General features: G+C 41.1%; 1 protein-coding gene across 3 annotated transcripts in view; it reads right to left on the bottom strand.

Moving 5' to 3' along the window:
* The window catches only part of LOC145340865 (septin-2), an 89,645-nt gene that overhangs the window by 44,126 nt on the left and 20,820 nt on the right, over positions 1 to 24,699 (bottom strand). For 2 of the 3 annotated variants that reach the window (XM_080185333.1, XM_080185335.1), the window contains exon 2: positions 7,208 to 7,256. The exons of the other annotated variant lie outside the window; for it this stretch is intronic. In XM_080185333.1, coding sequence (XP_080041459.1) covers positions 7,208 to 7,234 — 27 coding nt within the window. In that variant the 5' untranslated portion in view covers positions 7,235 to 7,256. The remainder of the gene's footprint in view (positions 1 to 7,207; positions 7,257 to 24,699) is intronic. 3 annotated transcript variants of the gene reach the window in all.

Here is a 24,699-nt window from a genome sequence, read left to right as displayed (position 1 = left end):
AGCAGGTGGTCAGGAAGGCTAATGGGATGCTGGCCTTCATAGCGAGGGGGATTGAATATAAAAGTAGGGAGGTCTTGCTGCGGCTGTATAGGGCATTGGTGAGGCTGCAGCTGGAGTACTGTGTGCAGTTTTGGGCACTGTACTTACGCAAGGATATTTTGGCCTCGGAGGGAGTGCAGAGGAGGTTTACTAGGCTGATGCCGGAGTTGAGGGGGTTGAGCTATGAGGAGAGGCTGAATAAATTAGGCTTGTACTCGTTAGAGTTTAGAAGAATGAGGGGAGATCTCATTGAGACGTATAAGATGATGAATGGGATGGATAGGATAGAGGTGGAGAGACTCTTCCCGCTCAGAAAGGATAGTAGGACCAGGGGGCACAGCCTCAAGATAAAGGGGGGGCAGTTTAGAACGGAGTTGAGGAGGAACTTCTTCACTCAAAGGGTGGTGAATCTCTGGAATTCTCTGCCCGCTGAAGTGGTGGAGGCTACCTCGCTAAATATTTTTAAGACGCGGGTTGATGGGTTTTTGATAAGAGAGGGGATTAAGGGTTATGGGGAGAGGGCGGGAATGTGGAACTGAGCCACGACAGATCAACCATGATCTTATTGAATGGCGGGGCAGGCTTGAAGGGCTAGATGGCCTACTCCTGCTCCTTTTTCTTATGTTCTTATGAAGTAAATTGCTCATAAATAGGGGAATTGCTACTTTGGGGAGAAGAATATCCATTTAAATTGTTTGATTTGATTTATTTTTATCACATGTAGTAAGAGTGAAAAGTATTGCTTCTTGCATGCTATAGACAAAACATACCATTCACAGAGAAGGAAACGAGAGAGTGCAAAATGTCGTGTTACAGTCACAGCTAGGGTGCAGAGAAAGATCAATTTAATGCAAGATAAGTCCATTCAAAAGTCTGAAGTGCAGTGAAGCAGCTATTCTGGAGTCAGTTGGTACACGACCTCAGACTTTTGAATCTTTTTCCTCAAAGGAAGAAGGTGGAGGAATGTCTGGGGTGCATGGGGTCCTTAATTATGTTGATTGCTTTGCCAAGGCAGTGGGAAGTGTGGACAGAGTCAATGGATGGGAGGATGGTTTGCATGATGGATTGGGCTACATCCACGACATTTTCCAGTTCCTTGCAGTCTTGGAGCCATACCAAGCTGTGATACAACCAGAAAGAATGTTTTCTATGGTGCATCTGTAAAAGTTGAAGAGATGATGTGGATATGCCGGCGTTGGACTGGGGTAAACACAGTATAAAGTCTGACAACACCAGGTTTTAGTCCAACCGATTTATTTGATAGTAAACTCACAAGCTTTCGGGTTAGTCCCTTCGTCAGGTGAATGGAGAGTTCTGGCCTCAGACAGAGCATATAAAGCACAGACAGTTTAGAGATTACTGATTAGAATGCGAATCTTTACACCTAACCTGCTGTTCAAGTCCTGAAGCGGCTGACAATGTGTGTGGAAGGAGCACTAATCACAGGTTAAAGAGATGTGTATTGTCTCCAGACAGTACAGTAAGTGAAGTTTTGCACACCCAGGCAAGTCATGGGGGTTACAGATAGTGCGACATGAACCCAAGATCCCTGTTGAGACCGTCCTCATGTGTGTGGAACTTGGCTATTAGTCTCTGTTCAGCGACTCTGCGCTGTCGTGTGTCGTGAAGGCCGCCTTGGAGAATGCTTACCCGGAGGTCAGAGGCTGAATGCCCGTGACCACTGAAGTGTTTGCCAACAGGAAGGGAACAGTCTTGCCTGGTGATTGTCGAGCGATGTTCATTCATCCGTTGTCATAGCGTCTGCATGGTCTCCCCAATGTACCATGCTTCGGGACATCCTTTCTTGCAACGTATCAGGTAGACAATGTTGGCCGAGTTGCAAGAGTATTTACCGTGTACCTGGTGGATGGTATTCTCACGTGTGATGATGGTATCCATGTCAATGATCCCGCATATCTTGCAGAGGTTGCTGTGGCAAGGTTGTGTGGTATTGTGGTCACTGTTCTCCTGAAGGCTGGGTAGTTTGCTGCGAACAATGGTCTGTTTGAGGTTGCGTGGTTGTCTGAAGGCAAGAAGTGGGGGTGTGAGGATGGCCCTGGTGAGATGTTCGTCTTCATCAATGATATGTTGAAGACTCCAGAGAAGATGTCGTAGCTTCTCCGCTCCGGGGAAGTACTAGATGACGATGGGTACTCTGTCCACTGTGTCCCGTGTTTGTCTTCTGAGGAGATCGGTGCGGTTTTTCGCTGTGGCACATCGGAACTGTCGATCTATTGAGTCGAGCGCCATATCCTGTTCTTATGAGGGCATCTTTCAGCGTCTGGAGGTGTCTGTCACAATCCTCCTCATCTGAGCAAATCCTGTGTATATGGAGAGCTTGTCCATAGGGAATGGCTTCTTTAACATGTTTAGGGTGGAAGCTGGAGAAGTGGAGCATTGTGAGATTGTCTGTGGGCTTGCGGTACAGTGAGGTGCTGAGGTGACCGTCCTTAATGGAGATGCATGTGTCCAAGAATGCAACTGATTCTGGGGAATAGTTCATGGTGAGTCTGATGGTGGGGTGGAATTTGTTGATATCATCATATAGTTGTTTCAGTGATTGTTCACCATGAGGCCAAAGGAAGAAAATGTCATTGATGTATCTAGTGTATAGCATCGGTTGACACGGTAAATATTCTTGCAACTCGGCCAACATTGTCTACCTGATACGTTGCAAGAAAGGATGTCCCGAAGCATGGTATATTGGGGAGACCATGCAGACGCTACGACAACGGATGAATGAACATCCCTCAACAATCACCAGGCAAGACTGTTCCCTTCCTGTTGGCGAACACTTCAGTGGTCACGGGCATTCAGCCTCTGACCTTCGGGTAAGCATTCTCCAAGGCGGCCTTCACGACACACGACAGCGCAGAGTTGCTGAACAGAGACTAATAGCCAAGTTCCGCACACATGAGGACGGTCTCAACAGGGATCTTGGGTTCATGTCGCACTATCTGTAACCCCCATGACTTGCCTGGGTGTGCAAAACTTCACTTACTGTACTGTCTGGAGACAATACACATCTCTTTAACCTGTGATTAGTGCTCCTTCCACACACATTGTCAGCCGCTTCAGGACTTGAACAGCAGGTTAGGTGTAAAGATTCGCATTCTAATCAGTAATCTCTAAACTGTCTGTGCTTTATATGCTCTGTCTGAGGCCAGAACTCTCCATTCACCTGACGAAGGGACTAACCCGAAAGCTTGTGAGTTTACTATCAAATAAATCGGTTGGACTAAAACCTGGTGTTGTCAGACTTCTTACGAAGTTGAAGAGAGTCAGAGCTGACTTGCCAAATTTCCTTAGTCTTCTGAGAAAGTAGAGGCATTAGTGGGCTTTCTTAACTATAGTGTCAGCTTTGGGGGACCAGGATAGATCGTCAATGATCTGGATACCTAAAAACTTGAAGCAATTTCGTCCTCATTGATGTAGTTAGGGGCATGGTCTCCTTTACACTTCCTGAAGTCAATGACAATCTCCTTTGTTTCGGCGACATTGAGGGACACATTATTGTTGCCAAACCAGTTCACCAGATTCTCTCTCATTTTTGTACTCCGTCTTGTCATTGTTTGAGATCCGACTCACTACGGTGGTGTCGTCAGCAAACTTGAAAATCAAATTGGAGGGGAGTTTGGCCATACAGTCCTGGAAGTATAAGGAATATAGTAGGGGGCTGAGAACACTGCCTCGTGGTGCACCGGTGTTGAGGATGATCGTGGAGGAGGTGTTGTTGCCTATCCTTTACTGATTGTGGTCTGTGAATTAGGAAGTTCGTGACCCAGTTGCAGAGGGAGGTGCCAAGGCCCAGGCGTCTGGAGATGAGTTTCATGGGAATTGTGGCTTTTTACACAACTCCTCTTAAAAAGGTCACAATTGAGTTGCTAACCTTTTCTGGTGTCTTGTCCAAGTCATATTGTTAGTCAAGAACTGAAACTTATGATTTGAATTCTCTCCATACAGATCATGCACACGCCTCCTTGGCCACAAATACAGAGTGGAAAGTCAGTAAAAAAAATCCTCTTGTCCCCAAGGCATGGAATGGTTAGCTCTATCATGAGCAAATTAGGAATGGCCCTTCAAATGTATCTCATTGGGTAGTTAGACTCAACAGCCTGCCAATGGGACACATGTGCATTCTACCACAGCCACCCCTTCCTGAAAATCTGATTATTTCCTAGAAGCTAAGCTGAAAGCAGCCACAGTGCTGGCGTGCAGGAACAATCCCCAGGCTGGAGTTCAGCTGGTTGTTAAGACAGATGTTGGGGTAGTAATACCTGTGCCTTCAAACTTGAATTGTGCGCATGCATTGATACCAATCTCAAGACAGGAAGTACATTTCTCCAGGATTGCTAGCACTAACTGGGAGATTAATTTTCCATTCATGGAATCTCCTGGACAAGCTGGGAAAGTAACTGTGTAGAATCACTACAGTGCATTAGGTAGCTATTGGACCCATCGAGTCTGCACTGACTCAACATCTTACCCTGATCACACACCCCATCCTATCCTATCCATAACCCTGTGCATTTACCATGACCAATCAGCCTAACCTGATCATCTTTGGACTGTGGGAGGAAATTGGAGCACCCAGCAGGAAACTCACACAGTCATGGGGATCATGTACAAACTCCACACAGAATCAAGGCCATAATTAAACTTGTCACACCTCACTGAAATTTTCAGGGCCAAGATGAATAGCTTATTTTGTTAGGTAAGGATATGAAGGGATGCAGAACTGAAATGAGTAACTGAAACGGAGGTACAGATCGAGCACATCTAATGCTGGAGGGGTTAACTGGTCTACTCCTGTCCCTGTATGCCACAAAATTATAATAGCTGCATTAACATTACCTTGACTAAGTTTTTAGATGATGAACGATGATACCTCAACAGACACAGAAGCCTTGTCACTCTGCTTTATCTTCCACCACCTTCCCCTCAGAATGCAAATAAAAATCCCTATTTGCAAAGGTAAATTATGTTTGAATTCTTTGAAGTCGTAATGGAGCAGGTTAACAATGGCAATGAGTGGAATTGTGTGTACATGGACCGGCAAAAGGTGTTTCAGCAAATAACATGATAGACATTTTAGCAGAATTAAAGCTTGTGGGATAAAAGGGACAGTGGATGCATCAGTACAAGACTGGTGAAAGGCAGAAAGTAGCGAGGAAGGTATAGATTGGTGTTCCACAAGTCAGTGTTAGAACAATTGCTCTTTTTGATATATTGATGAACTAGCCTTGGATTAAACAAGGTAGAATTGCAAAGTTTATGGATAACACAAAATCTAGAAATATAGAGACAATGAGAGAGCAGTAATAGACCTTGGGAGGACAGACTGACAAAAATGGAAAAGTACATGACAGCGATACTTTCTGAAAGCATAAGACAGACAATATGAACAAAAATGTACAATTTTAACGGGAATATGGAGAGAGGGAAAAAAACCAAGGAAAACAGCTAATAAACCTCAGCATTCCAGATGCTTTTTATTAGAAGTGTAGAACAGAATAGAAAGAAAGTTATGCTAAAACTTTATAAAAATTAGAATATTAATTTCAAATCTGGGTAAAACATTAGGAAAATGTCAATACCTTGGAGAGGGTGCAGAGATTTACTAGAATGAGAATTCATACATATGTGGAAGAATCAGAGAAGTTTGCTGAAGTTCCTCCCCTTGGGCAGAGAATATTTTGTTAATTTGATGCATGTTCAATGGTTTTGAAAGAACAAAGAATAAAGTATTTCCAGTGGCAGATGAGTCAGTGATCGGAAGACGTAGGATTAAAGGTGATTAACATCATAACAAGACAATATTCAGAAACTTTAACAAATGGGATGTTGTGATCTGGAATGCCCCGTCTGAAGAGCTGATAGAAGCAGATTTCTCCTTCATTGGTTTGGCACATATTTATGATTACATCCCTCTGAAGCAACTTGGGACTTCAATGTTAAATCCAAGCTGTTAAAACAATGGAGTTGTTTACTCTTCTGACTTTTGACAACTAGAAACCTTGTTCAAAAAATTTCCCTCAATGGTGGGCACTTCCAATTCCATAGCCATCAGCTCAGGCATCCAAGAGGCATCTGCTGACTCAACCACATTTGTTCATCTTCTGTCATTCTTATGTAGCCAATCCATTTCTCATTACATTCAACTGAGGAAATCAGTCTTCCTTGCTGTTATTAAGAAGTCACCATAATTTATAACAGTGGTGAGCAACCTATGGCCCACGAGACATTTTTCACCGTTGGCCACATGCAGGGTTGCCACAACCTGCTGATTTCTGTCCACAGTTATTTTCCTATTGGCATGACTGAAGTGATACACAAAAGTGAAGGGAGGTACATGCTGATTGTACACAACATTGACTGTCAGAGAATGGTAGTTTTAATGTATAAATAATTGAGCATTTTCTACAACTCATGAAATAATAAGCATGTATTAAATATATTTAATCTTATTCATGGGGTCATGGCTAACAAACAAGCTTGATTTCAATCTTGTGGTCTTCTGAGATGGCGGGGAGCCATTCACATGGCCCACACATTAGCTGAGGTCATCCACTGATTTAAGAGTCATTCTTAAGCATACAATGTGATGTATAAGTGTGGCATTTATAGTACAGAGCAGTTTTTATCAGAGGGATGAAAACAACTAAGAAATATAGTTGCCACCAAACCAGACTGACCATTACCTGTTACACGTACAGTGCAAATTATATTGGTTGAAGAGGCAGAGTGCCCTGTTAATATAAAAATACACATATGCTGATCACTACACAAAGATGCAGCACGTTGAAAATTTCCATTTCTACCTCACCCTTCAGCATTTTGAACACTTAGTTGCAGCATCTTACCAGGATGTGGAGCAAAACCCTCCCATCTCTGCTGCAAAACAGGAAGAGGAAACATGAGCTGAAACACATCGATACTTTTAATTAGCACCCTTTTATTTCTGAAGAGGGGAATAAAAGTCGTGGAAAAATCTCTTTCAGGGACATTCGCCCATTCATATAATATGTGTTGACCTCATCATCCAAAATGCAGACACCCAATGCCCATCTAATCCATCGCTGTGAGCCCATTAAAACCTCTTTTGAGAGGAGGGAAAAGACACATACTTAATTCATCGATTTAAAAGATCCATTCTTTTAAAAGTTACCTTAAATTTGTCTGAAGATTGCGACATGATAAGATGGGGCAATTCTCACCTGAAAAACAGAAGTTTTATTTAAAAACAGTGAAGGCACCAGCAACAAAAAGCTAACAGACTGCAAACACTGACACTTATTAGTGGTCAGGACACTGTTGCACAAAATGCATCCATCTCAGTTCAATAACTTACCTTCACATATCTATATTTAGCTTTATGAAAATTCTTGTCCTCACAAATAAAAATTACTGTATTTGCTGAATATATTCATAGAACTTTTCCATTCACCAACGAATGAAGATTTGCTATGAAACAGAACTGATGCAAAACCTTTTGCGTTTGTTTTCTTAAAAAAAAACTGCACTGGCCTGAAATAGAGATGCTGTACACATTCATCATCCACTCAGTTTTACTATGGTTCAGATGTAAGCGTGGTCTCCTTCTACACCATTCTAACAACAGACATTATACTCAATCTGAGGATCCTACAGGCACCACTCCAGCGCCCAGGTATAATTTAGTTAATGATTGAAGTCAATGATCAACTTTAAGTCAGATAACCAGATAAATAAAATTTACCATTTTCTTCTAAGAGTACAGAGGCACAAATATTCTTCTACCTTCAACAGAAAAGAAATTACTTCAGAGTGCAATGTAGACAGAATGTAGTTAAGAATTTGGTGTAGAGGAACAAGGATGCTCCTTTTTCTACTTTTTTCAGCAGCTGATTTTTTTTCCACATCTCCCAAACTAGCTAAGGGCAACTTTCAATTATTTTACTTTCAAGCATATCTGATGCACCTACAGCTTAAGAAATGTTGGTTCAGAGTTGCTCAACTAAAATCTGAGTTGCAGACAATTCAGGGCAGCCCAGAGTAGTAGAGTTACATGGACACTTCATTCCAGGAGGCAGTTACACCTTGACATTAGGCAGAACCTTAAAAGTTGGTTAATGGTCAAGGGCAGGAAACTGTTATCGTAAACTAGACAGGCAAGGGAAACCAGCATGCAGTGATGCAGAAACCTCAGCCCCTGACTTTGTCCAACACGCACAAGGTGCCTACTACCTGCGTGGATGACAAGACTACAAAGTGATGAATGGATTCACCATGGCACCATGGTGAAAGATGTCATTCAAATTCAGGGAACAAAACGGAATGTGGTAGTGACAGGGGATAGTATTAGTGAGGGAATTCGATACTGTTTTCCACAGCTGCTACTAGGAGCTCCGAAGGTGATGTTGCCTGCCCAGGGCCAGGATTAAAGGACATCTCCTCATACCTAGAGAGAAGCCTGGGAGTGGTTTACGTGGAAACTAATATAGACATTACCCAAGAAAATCTGAGGAATTAGGAACAAAATTAAAAACACAGAACTTCAATGATGATCTCCTCTGTTGACTGAGTCACACGCCAATTGGCATAGGGTCAAGTAGATTTAAGAATTAAATGCTGGGCTCAAGTGGCATAGGTAGCAGAGGTTGTGATTCATGGCATAGTGCCAGGCATTGCTCAAGGAAGTGAGAGATTTTCTGTTGGAATGGGCTGGGGCAGTGAGGTGGCCAACTGAATAACTAGGGCTGCGGACAGGACTTTCATAGAATCATACAGTGCAGAAGGAGGCCACTTGGCCTCAGTGGCTGAAAAGTACATTCTCCTTTTTGGGGCAAACACCAGACTCTTGATTAGTCTTTAGCACCTCCTCTAAGTTAGCTAGGTGCTCAGCTTTGTCGATCCAGTTACTAAAATATCATCTATGTATACTACAACCTGTGGAAGTCCTTGAAATAGACTTTCCATTGTTCTCTGGAAGATTGCACATGCCAATGACACATCAAAAGGTAGTCATATATACTGAAACAAACTTTTGCACATGTTTATCATAACCTAATCTCAGGAAGCAGTGTCTAACACAAGATGCTGATATGTGTGGCTCACATCCAACTTTGTACAAGACTGACCACTGTCCAGTTTTGCATCTAATCAATCTTGGGGATCGGATACTTATGAAAGCATATGGCAATGGTCTTGCTGTTAAAAAAAAAGAGGGTTGACTCTGGATCTACATAGATCTTCACCTGGTGGCCCTTGATTTTACCTAATACACTGCAAAAAACTTTCATTAACTCAGGCAGTCCCCCTTCCAGATCTTGGGAGATCTCCGTCAGGTTAACTTGATTACCTTGAGCCAATCGTGGCCCAAAAGACTTAGCCAGGCCCTTAGCCTATTACTACTGGGAGCTGAGCATTCTGCTGCTGATAGCTTACAGGTACGTGGTAGTGCTCTATCTTGATGACTTCTCCTCTAAGTTGTTAGTTTTGCTGGAGTGCCCCTCAAACTCAATGACCGAACTTCTTGTCAATATCAAAATGTGTACTTTCCCATCACTCTGGCAGAGGCTCCCATATCAACTTCCATCGTTAAGGGCCTACCGTTTGTGAAAAGCATCACAGTGATGGGGTCTACCTTGCTTGCTTTCATGTTGAACAATTAATGATCATTTGATCCTTAACACTAGACTCTTCCATATTATTCACTGTATTGCTAACTCTGTTACTGAGTAGATTGACTTACTTTTATATTGGTGCCTTTCCTGTGACAGAAAAAAGCATTCAGCCTCTTTATACCTGCAGGCATCAGGACAGCAATTACTCTGAAGTGGCTCTGAAATCACAGTGCTCGGAGATCTGTCTTAACTTGGTAACGCAAGTTGCAGTAGTTTCCCCAGAGACTCTCCCAGTTGAGATAAACTTAAAATTGCTGCAATATTACCATGGCTTTGGATGGTAGTTTTTTTTCACCAATTCAATTGTCTCAGGTGAATAATTTGATTTGGGCAACTTGGAGATATGAGGCTGCAACGTAAATTGAGGGCCTGAGTCCCACAACTCTCCAAAGGATTGCCTTTCTCTTCTCCCTCCTGTATCCCATTGGCCTGAAAATACTAGCCCAAACGCTCAATGTATTGTGTCCAATCCTTCAGAGGCATCACAAGGATCCATCCATCTGAATAAGGGTATATCAGCAAACATTCTTCTGTTTCTCAACTTGAACTGAACTTCAACATGACTTGTTACTCTCAATTTTAGGACTGCTTTTTTTTTTATTTTTGTAGCCAATGTTATAATTCCTGTTCACCAATTAGATAAATAAAAGCGGCAATGTTTATTACATATGACTGTAATGCAGAGGCTTGCAGCATCATGGCTGCCGGTCAGCTTTCAGGATTAAACTGATGGCCCACACTTGCTAGGCCGATTACCTCATCCTGGGTCATTAGGTTACGTTTTAGCTTCGTTTGAAGCCATTTTTAAAAGCGGCATCTCGGCCTTTGGCTAAGATGCAAATGAGATCAAGCCTTGGAGGAGGTGCAATGCCTACTCCGATCAGTTTGGATCATGTAGATCAAGCCCAGGACAGGAGGTGAGAGCCCTGTCTTGTCAGCTTGGATCAGGAATGTGTCACTTGTTGAGACTCTGAATTGGACTTTAAAAAATTACCTCACCCTGGTTCCTGATTTGTTACCTAGATCATGTGACCCTCTTGGCAGATTGCCCCTTAAAGGGAACAAAAACCACGGCGAGAGCAGGGAGGTGGAATGACTAAATAAGAGACTTTAAAAAGTTAAATAAAATGCTAAAGTGATTATCATTCATAAGCATATATTGAAAAAAGTGCTTGATAGTCAAAAATGAACAATTAAACCAAACTCAAAAGTAACAGGAAAAGCACAGATTAAAAATTGTGTTTTAGCAACTTCATTACAGTAATGCAACTTTTCTGGTATTTGAGTAACATTATTGATTAATATTTAGACTGGCAGTAGAATTGAAATAACCCTCCCTATTCAACTATTAGTGGTTAATCAGAATCCTTCCATATACTGGTATTTGTTACTGGAATGAATTTTCAATGCTTTTCATTAATATACTGAGCAATCATTTGCCATATCGTTTCAAAGATTTGAAAGCAATTAGGATTTTTCAATTCCAATTGCAGCAGTTACATCATTTAACAGTTGAAGCTGAGAAATAACAAAGCAGTCAAAGCTGCAGTCTCCAACAGCTTCTTTCTGACACGTCCTGATTTAAACCACATTCTACATCCATGCATTTAAAAAAAAAACGAGCAGCAAAAGCTCAGCCTAAAACAGAAGTGTCAGAATGTTCTGGAAAGTTTACAGGACTGGCACTTCAATTTGCTGTTAATTAGATTAGGACAAAGAAACAAGATGAAAAATGAGGCTTCTTTCAATATGACTGTTATATGCTTGGGTTTTTACTCTAGATATTTTTGGCTCCCTATAGTGAGCCAATGTTTTCATTTGTCCTAGTGCCTTACAGTCAGAGTTTTATAGCATAAAAACAGGCCCTTTACCCATCATGTCTGTGCCAAGCAACAAGCACCTATCTATTCTAATCCCGTTTTCCAGCATTGGGTCCTTATGTTATGCCATTTCAAGTGCTCATCTAAATGCTTCTTAAATGTGAGGGTTCCCGCCTCTGCCACTCTAAGGCAGTGATGTCCAAAATCCCACCATCTCCTGGATGAAAAAGGTTTTCCTCAAATCCCTTTAAATGTCCTGCCCTTTACCTTAAGTCTATGTCTCCTGATTATTGGTCCCTCTATTAATTGGAAAGTTTCTTCCTAGCTACCCGATATTTCTCAATTTTGTACACCACAATCTGATCCCTCTCTGCTCTAAGGAAAACAATGCCAGCCTATCTTCATAGCTCTGCTCTAAGGAAAACAATGCCTGCCTATCTTCATAGCTGAAACGCTTTAGCCCAGACAACATCCTGTGAATGTCCACTGCTCCCTTTCTAGTGCAATCACATCCTTTGATACCAAGCAGAGTTTCAAAGCATGCTAGGTTGGTGAACACTTTTTTTTAAAAATTATTTTTTCCTGCTTCTTCAAGCAGTGGCCTGGGATGTTGGGCAAGGTTTTTGGTGAAGAGAGATTTAGAATTCCAATGAGAAAAGTTGAAGCACCAGACCAATGTACCAATGTGGGTAACTACCACCAGAGTGGGACAGGACGGGTCAGAATTTAACAACAATTATACATTTGGGAATAAGGACGTTGCAAGGAATAGAAAAAAATAGTTCTTTACCTGAGTGCATAAAGCATCTGCAATAAGAATGATGAACCAGTGGCAGAAAGAGGGAAATGACTGATGTGATCATCATTAATACAAGGCTATCAAGGATGAGTAATATTCTAGGGCAAATATTTTTGGAAAGACAGAAGGAATGACAAACGTGTGGTAGCTCTGATATTAAAGGACAACACAAGGACATTAGTGAGAAAGGATCTGGCTCAGAAGATCATGCAACTGTTTATGATTTACATAGATTATTTGGAGTTGGAAACCAAGTGTAGTGTGTCAAAATTTGCAGATGACACTAAGATGTGGGAAGAGCAAAGTGTGCAGAGGACACAAAGTCTGCAAAGTGATATAGATAATTTAAGTGAATAGACGAGGGTCTGGTAGACGGAGTACAATGATGGTAAATGTGAGGTCATCCATTTTGGTAAGAACAGCAGCAAAATTGACTATTATTTAAAAATGGTAAAAAATTGCAGCATGCTAGTGTGCAGAGGGTTTGCAGATGCAGCAGGTATTTAAAGGCGGCAAATGGAATTTTGTCCTTCGTTGCTAGAGGGATGGAGTTTAAAAATAGTGAGATTATATTGCAGCTGTATAAGGTGCTGGTGAGGCTACACCTGGAATACTGTGTACAATTTTGGTCTTCTTACTTGAGAAAGGATACACTGGCGCTGGAGGGGGCACAGAGGAGATTCACTAAGTTGATTCTGGAGTTGAGAGGGTTGGCTTACAGGGAAATACTGAGTAGACCGGGGCTATACTCTTTGGAATTCAGAAGAATGAAGGGAGATCTTATAGAATCATAAGATTATGAAGGGAATAGATGAGATAGAAGCAGGGAAGTTGTTTCCACTGGCGGGTGAAACTAGAACTAGGGGGCATAGCCTCAAAATAAGGGGAAGCAGATTTAGGACTGAGTTGAGGAAGAACTTCTTCACACAAAGGGTCATGAACCAGTGGAATTCTCTGCCCTGTGAAGCAGTTGAGGCTATCTTATTGCATGTTTTTAAGGCAAGGATAGATAAATTTTTTGAACAGTAAAGGAATTAAGGGTAATGGTGAGTGGGCAGATAAGACCACGAAAAGATCAGCCATGATCTTATTGAATGGCAGAGCAGGTTCGAGGGGCCAGATGGCCTATTCCTGCTCCTAGTTCTTATGACATTTAATCATTATGGGTGAAAATTAGAAAGAGCAAGAATCAAAATCCATCAGTACAAGTAGTCAATAATCCTCTTCAAAGTAGTTGCACTTTCAGGCAGAACATTTAACAAGAAATTATTGGTGTTTGTGACAAAGGAAATGAAATAATTGAGGAACTTTAATCTTCATATAAACTGGGACAAAGAATGGTTTCCTTGTTCCTTCCGTCTTGGTCTGTTCATCAATTCTCACATTGATGCCTTTCTCTTTTGTCTTGAATCTATACCTTGATTTACAGCATCTTCCCAAATTTGATCCCTTGCCCCCACTATTTAGTTTAAAACCCTTCCGTACTTCCCGAATTCTGTAGCTCATTAGAACACCTCGGTCCCAGCACAGTTCAGGAGTAGACCATTACAGTGGTACAGCCTCCACTTTTTCCAGTACTGGTGCTAATGCCCATGAACCAGAATCCACTTCTTGCTCATTAGTCTTAGAGTCACATATTGATGTCTAATTTTATGTATCCTATGCCAATTTATTCATTGTTCAGGTAACAATTCAGATCACTGTTGCCCATCTCATACTCTGTGCAGAACCTCTTTCCAAATTCTGTTGTTTGTCCCTACATGGGCCACAATCTGATCCTCCTCCCACTTCAAGATCCTCTCCGAACAAATGTCTCAAATCCTAACTTGGGCAGGCAACAAAGCTGTCTGAATTTTGTTCTTTGCTGCAGAGAACATTATCAACACCCCTCACTATACTGGTTAACCACTACCATTTTATTTTGCTCTGTCCACTTGAATGGGTTCTTGTGCCATGTTGCTTTGGTTACTTTGCTCATCGGCCCCCATTTCATCCAAACAAGCTGAGTGATTCTCAAACTTAATGGACAATTGCAAAGGCTGAAGCTCTTTTTTATATAGTTATTTATGGCACGTATGCATCGCTGGCAGGGTCAGCATTGATTGTCCATTCTGGAGGGCATTTGGAGTCACATGTAGACCACACCAGGTAAGGATGTTCCTTCCCTAAAAAGGACATTGGTGAAACAGATGGGTTTTTAAAAGACAATTGAGAATAGTTTCATGGTCATCACCAGATCTTTAATTCCAGATTTTTTTAAAAATTGAATTCAAATTTCACCACCTGCCATGGTGGGATTGAAACCTGGGTCCCCAGAGCATCACCCTGGGTCTCTGGATCACTAGTCCAGCAACAAATACCACTGCCCCACTGCTTCCTCTTGCATTCTTGGTCTCCTTATCTGCTGCACTCACAATCACACCCTCCTGGCCTTGACCAAAACAGAAGATCCTATCCTTAGAGATATAAAAAGCACCCAGGTAACTTTTCCTCCTCCCTGATGTATCTGCAATGGCTCTGAGCTGTTGTTCCTCAAGCTACAAGAACGCATTTCAGATGCGTTTGCCTGGTCCATATTCAGGATTGTTTAAAATTGTAGAATCACAATGCTGGACACTGTTTTGAGTTGACAATATTTGCTAAACAATCCTGGATGTGCCAAGATTGCTAACAACCAGTTCAAGATTCAGTCAGCCTCGCAGTGCTGTATACATGTGTATGCTGGAAGCTACATTTATTAATAAAATACATAGGACAGGCAGAACAACTATACACTTTGTTCCTGTTTCAACTGAACAAAATAGGCGGCAATCATTCCCAAGGCAATGCCTTGTCCAGAGGTAACTTGCTTGGATTGCATTTAAACAAATCTTGGCAGTTCATTGTCAGTCATTAGTTAACTGGTGCATTTACTATCACATCATCTCTATCAATCAGCTCTCTTACGACATTGCAATATTTGGCCCCCTCGTGTTTGGAATTCTTGTTAATTGTCCTGATGATTGCAAGACAAAAAGCTTCAACAACATCTGGCTTTTTTGCAGCAATACTCCAGTATACTACCAGATGACTAGTTTCACCCTTGTTTTCAATCCCTCCATAGTCTTACCTCTTCCCATCTCTAATCTCCTGCAGCCCTGCAACTTCCAGGGATAACTGATCATTCATACATCACTGTTTCTTCATCTAAGTTGTTATAATGGGTTGCAAATAGTTAAGATCCCAGCACTGATCCTTATGGAACTCCACTATTGACTGCCTGCCAACATGAAAAAGCCCTGTTTATGCCCATTCTTGGTTAACCAATTCTCAATCCATGCTATTACCCAATGAATCCTTACCTATTAAACTTTTGTGCAGCACGTTTTCAAATCCAGATATATAACGTCCACTGGTTCCTCTTTATTTCCACACCAGTCATATATCAGGATAATAAGGAGGGAAAAATTCAAGTACAGGAGAAAGTTAATGAGAAATATTAAGACAGTTCCTACAGATGTTTAAATGAAAGGGTTAACAAAATGTGAGTGTTGGTTCTATGGAAAGTCTGGGGATACATAATGGAAAATAAGGCAATGGCAGATGAACTGAATATGTACCTTGCATCGATCTTCACGATAGAAGATGAAGAGCGAGGAACTCAAGAAAATTACAATCACCAGGGAAGTGATGCTTAGAAAATTGTTGAAGCTGTGAGCCGATAGGTCCCTGGGTCCTATCGAATCTTATGAGAAATGATTAGTGAGATAGTTGATATTTGGTTTTAATTCCCTAGATTGAAACTCCATTAGTCAGAAAGGATGGAAACTGAAAGCAGGAAACTACAGGCCAGTTAGCTTAATATTTGTCACAGGGAAAATATGAGAAGCCAGAACTAAAGAAATTATAGCAGGGCACATGGAAGAAAATGAAGGCAATCAGGCAGGGTCAACATGGTTTTCTGAAAAAGAAAGCATGTTTAACTACTTTACTAGAGTTCTTTGAAGGAATTACAAGCTGTGGATACAAGGCCTTCAAGAAGGCACCACAAAGATCATTGCAAAGAAATAAAAGCTCAAGGTGTAGGGTGCAACTTAATGGCATGGACTGAAGATTGACTAGATAAGTTGAAACAGAGGGTAGGCATAAATGCATCTTTCATTCTGGCAAGATGCAGCACATGGTGTGCCACAAGGATCAGTGCTGGGTCCGCAACTCTCCACAATCTATATAAATAACATGGATGAAGCGATAAAAGGTAAATTTGCTGATGGTTCAAAGATGAGCTGACAAGAATATGAGAGCCTACAAAAGGGATACACACAAGTGAGTGGGTAAAAACCTGGCAAATGGAAATAAAATGAAGGAAAATATGACATCCCCCTCAGGTTATGTTTTTAAAGAAAGGGAAAGGCACATCCCCCTTGGGGAGAAAATATCTGAACTTAACTAGCTGAAAATGCATTCAACGAATTCTTCAAAATCAAGGCATCACATTTTTAACCCCCCCCAGTGGGGCAGAAGTGGGTTAAACAGATTATTTGGAGCCAAGTCTCAGATTGTAACTTGTTTAATTAAACGTTACTGAGAACGTCCTGCTTAGGGACTTTCTCTAGTTTCAAAATGTATGTAAAGTATCTGTAGAATAATTTCCTGGTGCCCAGCATCACAGGTGTCAGTTTTCATCCAATTCAATTCACTCTACATAATATCAAGAAATGGCTGAAGACACTGGATACTGCAAAGTCTCTGGGACCTGACAATATACCAGCAATAGTACTGAAGACATGTACTCCAGAACTAGCTAAACTGCCCAGTACAGCTTTAATACTGGCATCTGCCCAATGTGGAAAATTACCCAGGTAGTCCTGTACACAAAAGGGACAAATCCAACCTGCCTAACTACCACTCCAGGACTACAATTGGATTCCAAACAATTAAAAAGACTTGAATAAAACTTCCTAAAATGGAAGAACATTTTTGCTCAAATGAGTCCAAAAGACAACATACAGCTTTGGGCTTAAAAACTGATAATGGCATCTTTCACCAATCCTCAAAAACTGCAAGGAAAAGGCACTGCTGGAAAATGTTCCAGTATATTACTTAGGGTTATCAACTCTGCTTGGACACATTCCTGGGGTTTTCATTTGACTTCCTGGCTCCAGCTATCCAATCCAGTTAAACAACCCATTATCCTCATCAATAACCATTTTATAAAGAGACATTCAGTGGAACTGAAACATTAACATCACTTCCTTATGACTTTTCTCCAGGATTGCTCATGCATGCTCAGACAATTAATCTTTTAATTCCTGAAGAATCCAGGACAATCCTGGGAGGTTGATGACTGCAAGTACATCCCATGCATTCATCAATTATCTGCATTTTTAAATCTGTTTCTCCAGAACACAAATTAAAAATCAACAAGACACATTAAGGATTTCTAATAATCCCTGCAGGCTATCTCAATTAATAGCTAGCCACTACAGGTCACAATGCAGCCCCACATTTCAAAAATGGAAAAGGTTTTTGCAATTATGCCTCAGCAACCTCAAAACATTCACTTTCCTGTCGGATTAATTAGAACGGATTTCACATATAACCACTAATAATACATAGTAAACTATTCATGCTCTCTCACCCAGAGCACATCCAAACAAGTCCAAACAATAGTGTATTTCAACACTGTATTTCTTTTGATTTTGAATACAACAGCACAAGAAATGGGAGAAGATCATGCAGCCCATTGAGCCATTCAACATGGCCAATGGCTGATCTTGGACTTCACTTTCTCCATATCCCTTGATTCTCCAAAAAAAACCAAAAAAAAATTGGCCCAACCTTAAATATTGCCAATGGTGGCACATCCAGTGTCCTCTGGATTAAGGAATTCCAAAGATGTACAACCCTTCAAATGAAGTGTGTCAGTCCTAAATAATCAACCCTTATCCTGAAATCGTGTCCCCTTGTTCTAGATTTTCCAGCACGGAGAAACAACCTTTCAATATCTACCCTGTCAAGTCCCTTCAATCTTCAATATCTCAATGAGATCACTACTCATTCTTCTGGGCCTGTATTCATTGAAGTCGAATCTATCATGGGACTATCCTCTCAGCCCAGGGATCAATCCAGTGAACCTTCAATTGAAGTAAATCCTTTCCCATAAGGAGACTAGAAATGCACATTGGAGATAAAAAAAAGTGCACACAGTGCAAGTTGTGCTCAAAGCCCTGTGCAGAAGTAGCAAGACTTCATCCCTCTACTTGCAATCAAGGTAAACATGCCATTTGCTTTGTGGACAAGTCCCCAGGACCGGATGGAATGCATCCAAGGGTTCTGAAAGAAATGGCGGAGGTGATAGTGGATGCCTTGGTGGTTATTTTCCAAACGTCGCTGGATTCCGGTGAAGTGCCGGAAGATTGGAAAACGGCTAATGTTACGCCGTTGTTTAAGAAGGGTGCCAGGCAAAAGGCAGGGAATTATAGGCCAGTTAGTTTAACGTCTGTTGTAGGTAAAATGTTAGAATCCGTCATCAAGGAGGAAATAGCAAGGCATCATGAGGAGAATTGCTTGATAGAGCAGACGCAGCATGGTTTCGTTAAGGGGAAGTCGTGTCTGACGAATTTATTGGAGTTCTATGAGGATGTGTCTAGGGTGGTGGATAGAGGAGAGCCAGTGGATGTGGTCTTTCTTGATTTTCAGAAGGCATTTGACAAGGTACCTCACAAGAGGTTATTGCAGAAGGTAAGAGTCGCAAAAAACCCAGCCTGCAGGTGCAGCACGTGGTCAGGAAGGCTAATGGGATGCTGGCCTTCATAGTGAGGGGGATTGAATATAAAAGTAGGGAGGTCTTGCTGCAGCTGTATAGGGCATTGATGAGGCCACAGCTGGAGTACTGTGTGCAGTTTTGGTCGCCGCACTTACGCAAGGATATTTTGGCCTTGGAGGGAGTGCAGAGGAGGTTTACTAGGCTGATACCGGAGTTGAGGGGGTTGAGCTATGAGGAGAGGCTGAATAAACTAGGCTTGTACTCGTTAGAGTTTAGAAGAATGAGGGGAGATCTCATTGAGACATATAAGATGATGAATGGGATGGATAGGATAGAGGTGGAGAGACTCTTCCCCTCAGAAAGGACAGTAGGACTGGGGGGCACAACCTCAAGATAAAGGGGGGGCGGTTTAGAACGGAGTTGAGGAGGAACTTCTTCACTCAAAGGGTGGTGAATCTCTGGAATTCTCTGCCCGCTGAAGTGGTGGAGGCTGCCTCGCTAAATATTTTTAAGACGCGGGTTGATGGGTTTTTGATAAGCGAGGGGATTAAGGGTTATGGGGAGAGGGCGGGAATGTGGAACTGAGCCACGACAGATCAGCCATGATCTTATTGAATGGCGGGGCAGGCTCGAAGGGCTAGATGGCCTACTCCTGCTCCTATTTCTTATGTTCTAATTGTTTACTGTACCTGCATACTACTTTATGCTCCTTATAGGAGTGCACATTTCTTTGGACATCAATATTTGCAAGTTTCAGGCCTTATGATCAAAGTAAACATCCTCTCACTTTCCCACATTATAATCCATGTGCTACCTTGTTAGCAACTCACTTAACCTGTCCATATCTATTTGCAACCTGCATTGCCCTTGCAGCTTGTGTTTTCACCTAGTTTTGTATCAAATTTAATCGAGATAGTAACGTATCTAAGACATTCATATCAATCATAACTAGCTGAGGTTCCTGCATTGATCCCGTCACAGCCTGCCAACTTAAAAATGCTGCATTTATCCCTACCCTCCACTCCCTGTTTCTTAAATCGATCCTTTATCCATGTTAATTGATCCTACGAACTCCATCAGCCCTCTTGTGATGCATTAAAATTTGATTAACTTTTGGAAATCCAAGTATATACATTTACTGGTTCCCCTTTGTCAATCCCATTTTTGTTTATCAGTGGATATATTTATATGAACATTGAATTGTTTAAACATTTCTCACTTTATTTACGGTCATATTTTTTAAGCCTATTAACAAAATCACTCAGCCAGATTTCCCTTCATAACATACAAAATGGCTTTATTGAAATTCAAGATTCTTGTTTGGGACTGGAGTATGTCATTTTAAACTTAATGTGGAATTCAATTGTACTGTCATCATCGTTTTGCAGTGGATATTTTATTATGACAAACCTTGCCTCATTGCACAATAGTAAATTTAAAATATAGTTCTATCCTTAGTTGGATCCATAACATCACTCCAGGAAACAGTCATGAAAACTTTCTACAAACTCATCTTCCAGGCCACCATTACCAATTTGACTAATCCAATTTACAAGAAGATTGAAGACCCCCACAATTATTAGATTATCTTGTTAAAAGCACCCTTAAATTTATTGTTTAATGCTCTATCCAACAGTGTTACTCATGTTAGAGGGGCTATAAAATATTCCAAACTGTTTTCTCATTTTGCTATTCCTAATCTCCAACCATACAGATTCCTCTCTCACTGATGTCCTTATGACATTTTTAATTATCAGATCTATCCTTCTTTTCTATTCTCTCTTTTCACAGTGTTGCATACAATGGAATATTTGTTTTCCAACCTTGGACACCTTGTGATCATGTCGCTGCAATGGCAACTAGATTGAAACATTTATCTCTTTGTGCCAGTGGTTCATTTGTTTTATTGCCAATGCTCCATAAATTCCGATAATTTTTGTTTGTTAAAATCAAATTCTCTGCATGGATCTTTGATACACTAGTATTGTAAGCTCTCTGTTCCTTCTTGTTACACTCAACTCGTCTTCATCCACATTTTGGATTTCTAAATCTCCCTTCACCCAAACACACTTCCCAATTAGTTCAAAGCCATTTTTCCCTGCTTGGACTTTATTTGCATTTTCATATTTGTGTGCTCTGTCCCTTCCTGACATTCTAATCACCATTGTCCACATCTCTATCCTGCACTACTGCCTTATCTTTTCCCTTTAACTTTCCAAATCTCCTCTCATGTTTACCATCCCTCCCATTATTTTGTTTCAATCCACTCTACAGCCCTAATTCAGCTTCAGGGGAAGACCACCCAATGATACAGCTTCCTCTTTCCCCACTACTGACAGCAGTGCCCCAGGACTCAAAACCCATTTCTCCCACACCAATCTTTTGGCCATGCATTCAACTCAGATGTTATGTCAAGTTGCTCTTGACTCAGGTAGAACTGAGATGACTTTAAATAATTGATGTTTTTCATTAATCTGTTTCCAAGAACCAGTTTTTAAAAATATCCCGGGTGAAGACTGTCCTTGTGTCCTTACTTTAGGACCAACAAGAAGCATATTCTGCAAAACTATGCACCAAAACGCATTTCGTGCAAAAAAACTTTCCGAAAATCACTTAATATCAAAACTATCTGCAAATATTTCTATGCTACAGAAGTCAAACTATTTCACTTCTGACAATTGGAAACAAGGTCATGAAGCAATTCACAGCACTTGGAGTGTAACTCACAACAGGCATGCTCAAAAATAGTGAAAAGAATCTATCACCCAAGTTCCACTGTGTAAGACTTCCTGTTTCTTCTGTACATTTCCAGATAAGACTAAGCACATACCAATGAGCTGCAGCAGTCGTTTCACATTACACAGAAATCAACCACACCAGCTGAGACGCTGCTGCTGCATACACAGCAACCAGTCACTGGTCAATGTGAATCCCTCATTGAAGATTAGGAAACTATCTCCACCTCTGCAGATTGATAGGATGAGGGTGATCAATAAATTTTATCCTCTCAGTTTAGGAGTTTTTTTTCCAGAAACCTTCAGACATCATGGAACAATAAAACTCGAGAAGCCATTTCAGCCCATCCAATAGGTGTCACCTGAAAAAAAAACTAGCCACGCATTCTAATTCCACCTGCCAGCACCTGGTTCATAGCCTTGCAAGTTATACCACCTCAGGTGTAGATCCAAGTACCTTTTAGCTGATAAAAACAAAATACTGCAGATGTTGGAATCTGAAACAAATGCAGAAGAACCTCAGCAGGTCTGACAGCATCTGTGGAAAAAGAATAGAGCTAATGTTTCGAGTCTGGACGACCCTTTGTCAGAACTGAGAACAAAGCTAATCAGAAGAGATTTATACCTTTTATCTGAGTTGAGGGTTTTTGCCTTTGCCAATCAAGGCAGCAAATTCCAGACACTTACCACCCCGATTGAAAAAGGTTTTCCCAATATTCCCTCTAATCATCTTTGTATTGTGGAACCTTATCATAGGGTTAAGAAAACTCCACTACAGCAAAATACAAACCCAGGTGAAACATGCTTACACACAAGAAATTCTTACTTCAACATTAACACAACTTGGAGGCAACACAAACTGTTAGCAATTTACTCAGATACAAGGAGGTGGAAGTGTCCATCACCTTTTCTGTGCCTTGTTTAAGTTACAGAGAAGTTCAATTATGAAGCTTCCATCAACTGTTTGAAACAAAGTCAAAAGGAAATGCAGAAGTGTTGCCGGTCAGTGGTTCTAAACAGAGGTATTGCAGGAAGATCAGTGTCTCCCTACAGTTTGCAACCAAGTTTGGATTGCGAGAACCTTCAATTCACCAAATAATTCAAATGTTAAATTGACAAAGCTCTTCTGGTTTGCCCCAATGCAGACATACTTAACACTTTCTGAAGCTAAACAACAAAATGTCCCAAAACATTTCATAGGAGAATCAAAGATTTTGATCCCTCAGACTAGTGACCAAAACCTTGGTCAAAGAGATAGACTTTTTCTAAACATCTTGATAGAGGGGATTAGGCAAGGAATTCCATGATTTAGGACAGAGGCTGTTGAAGACAGCTATCATTGCTCCACCATTCATAGCTATGTGTAACAGGGGATGCTGGTGTAGAGTGCCTATGTGCAACACACCATTCCTGAAGGGGTGCAGGGCTGGGAAGGGTCACAGAGGGGCAAGGTCAGAGAGGAATCTGAACACAGAACTTTTAAAATCTGAGGCATTGCTGGAGTGGAAGCTAATGAGAACAGCTCTGCCTCAGTGAAAAGCCTCTCCATCTCTCCTTCCAAAATTCATACAAAAATCGACACTGAGTTGGAAAACAGTTCAACACAGCAAATGAATTACTCATTAGAGCTTTTTAAAAAAGTTCATTTTATTAGAAAGTAGGCGAATGCTAAAAATGGAGGGGGGGGGAAAATGGGACTAAAATGAAAAGGGTGAATAATATGTATATTGCAACAAGGAGGTAGGTATTAATAACATGGGCTGTTTCACCAGCTGTTACAGTATTACTTATTATTCATTCAAAAATTACAGTTAAAAAGTTAACAGTTAACCTTGCACAAAGGCAACCACTCTTAGCTCAGTGTTACTGATCACATCACACTATTTGCACTTCAGCTATTTGAAGAGTTACGTGCACTCACTCAATAATACATACTCAGTATACCAATTGTCTAGTACATCTGCAGACTAAACCACGGGAAGCAAAACTGATCTATATTTTGATTAAAAATTCAACTTTTGTTACTGACCAATTTCAGGAAGATTTTCTTGAAGTTGCACCTTTGTAGACAAAATAAACTGATTATCTCCTCACTGTTTACACACTCAAGGTCTGCATAGCTAAAGAACTTAAGTGCACAGCAAAGGCAGCCACAGCTGATGAGAGCTCAAAAGAGCCAGCAATTAATGAGTTCTTGATAATTCACTACTAAAAGGAAACATGAACAAAATAGTTCACTTGGCCCATCTTAGTTTGTTCTCCTGCTAAAATCTACAGTCCCAGCACAGCACTCACTTTCCAGAAATGATTCCAAGGCTTTTGTTTCCATGGCCCTAAAGAACAATCTATCCCAAACCGTGACTACATTCTAAAAGGAGCACACAACTGAGTTATTACAAATGCACAGCTCTTTCGAGGTTTCTGAGAATTTTGACAATGCTCAGTAGCCATAAAAGGTGGGAGAAAATAAGTGCTTTTACTTTTGAGCTTCTATTTCACTGAGGCAGCTTCAGGTCAACCCACACCCAACAAATCGTTCTGATAACTTTGCTCACGTTTTGACAGCTGTGACAAATTTCACCACAACAGCTGAGCTGAGACGATTAGCCCAAATTAGGAACAAGCTACCCATCCCCTTGAGTCTGCTCCACCATTCAGTAAGATCATGGCTGATCTGATGACAACTTCAACACCACATTCTCACTTACCCCCAAAACCTTTCAACCTCTTACTCATCATTAATCTGTCCAAATCTGCCTTAAAAATAAACAAAGATTCTGCTTCTACCCTTAACAGATCCTTTAAAAAAATTCCAGGACCTCGTTAGAAGCTAATCACTTCTATTTCGGCCCCATGTGCCAGGTTCTGTTGAAATCCATCCAGTAGTTTTTCA

This window comes from Carcharhinus amblyrhynchos, chromosome 3 (genome assembly GCF_965287045.1).
Source record: "Carcharhinus amblyrhynchos chromosome 3, sCarAmb.v2.hapA, whole genome shotgun sequence".
NCBI lineage: Eukaryota > Metazoa > Chordata > Chondrichthyes > Carcharhiniformes > Carcharhinidae > Carcharhinus > Carcharhinus amblyrhynchos.
Note: the sequence above shows the minus strand (reverse complement) of the source record. Positions and strands in the feature narration are given on the sequence as shown.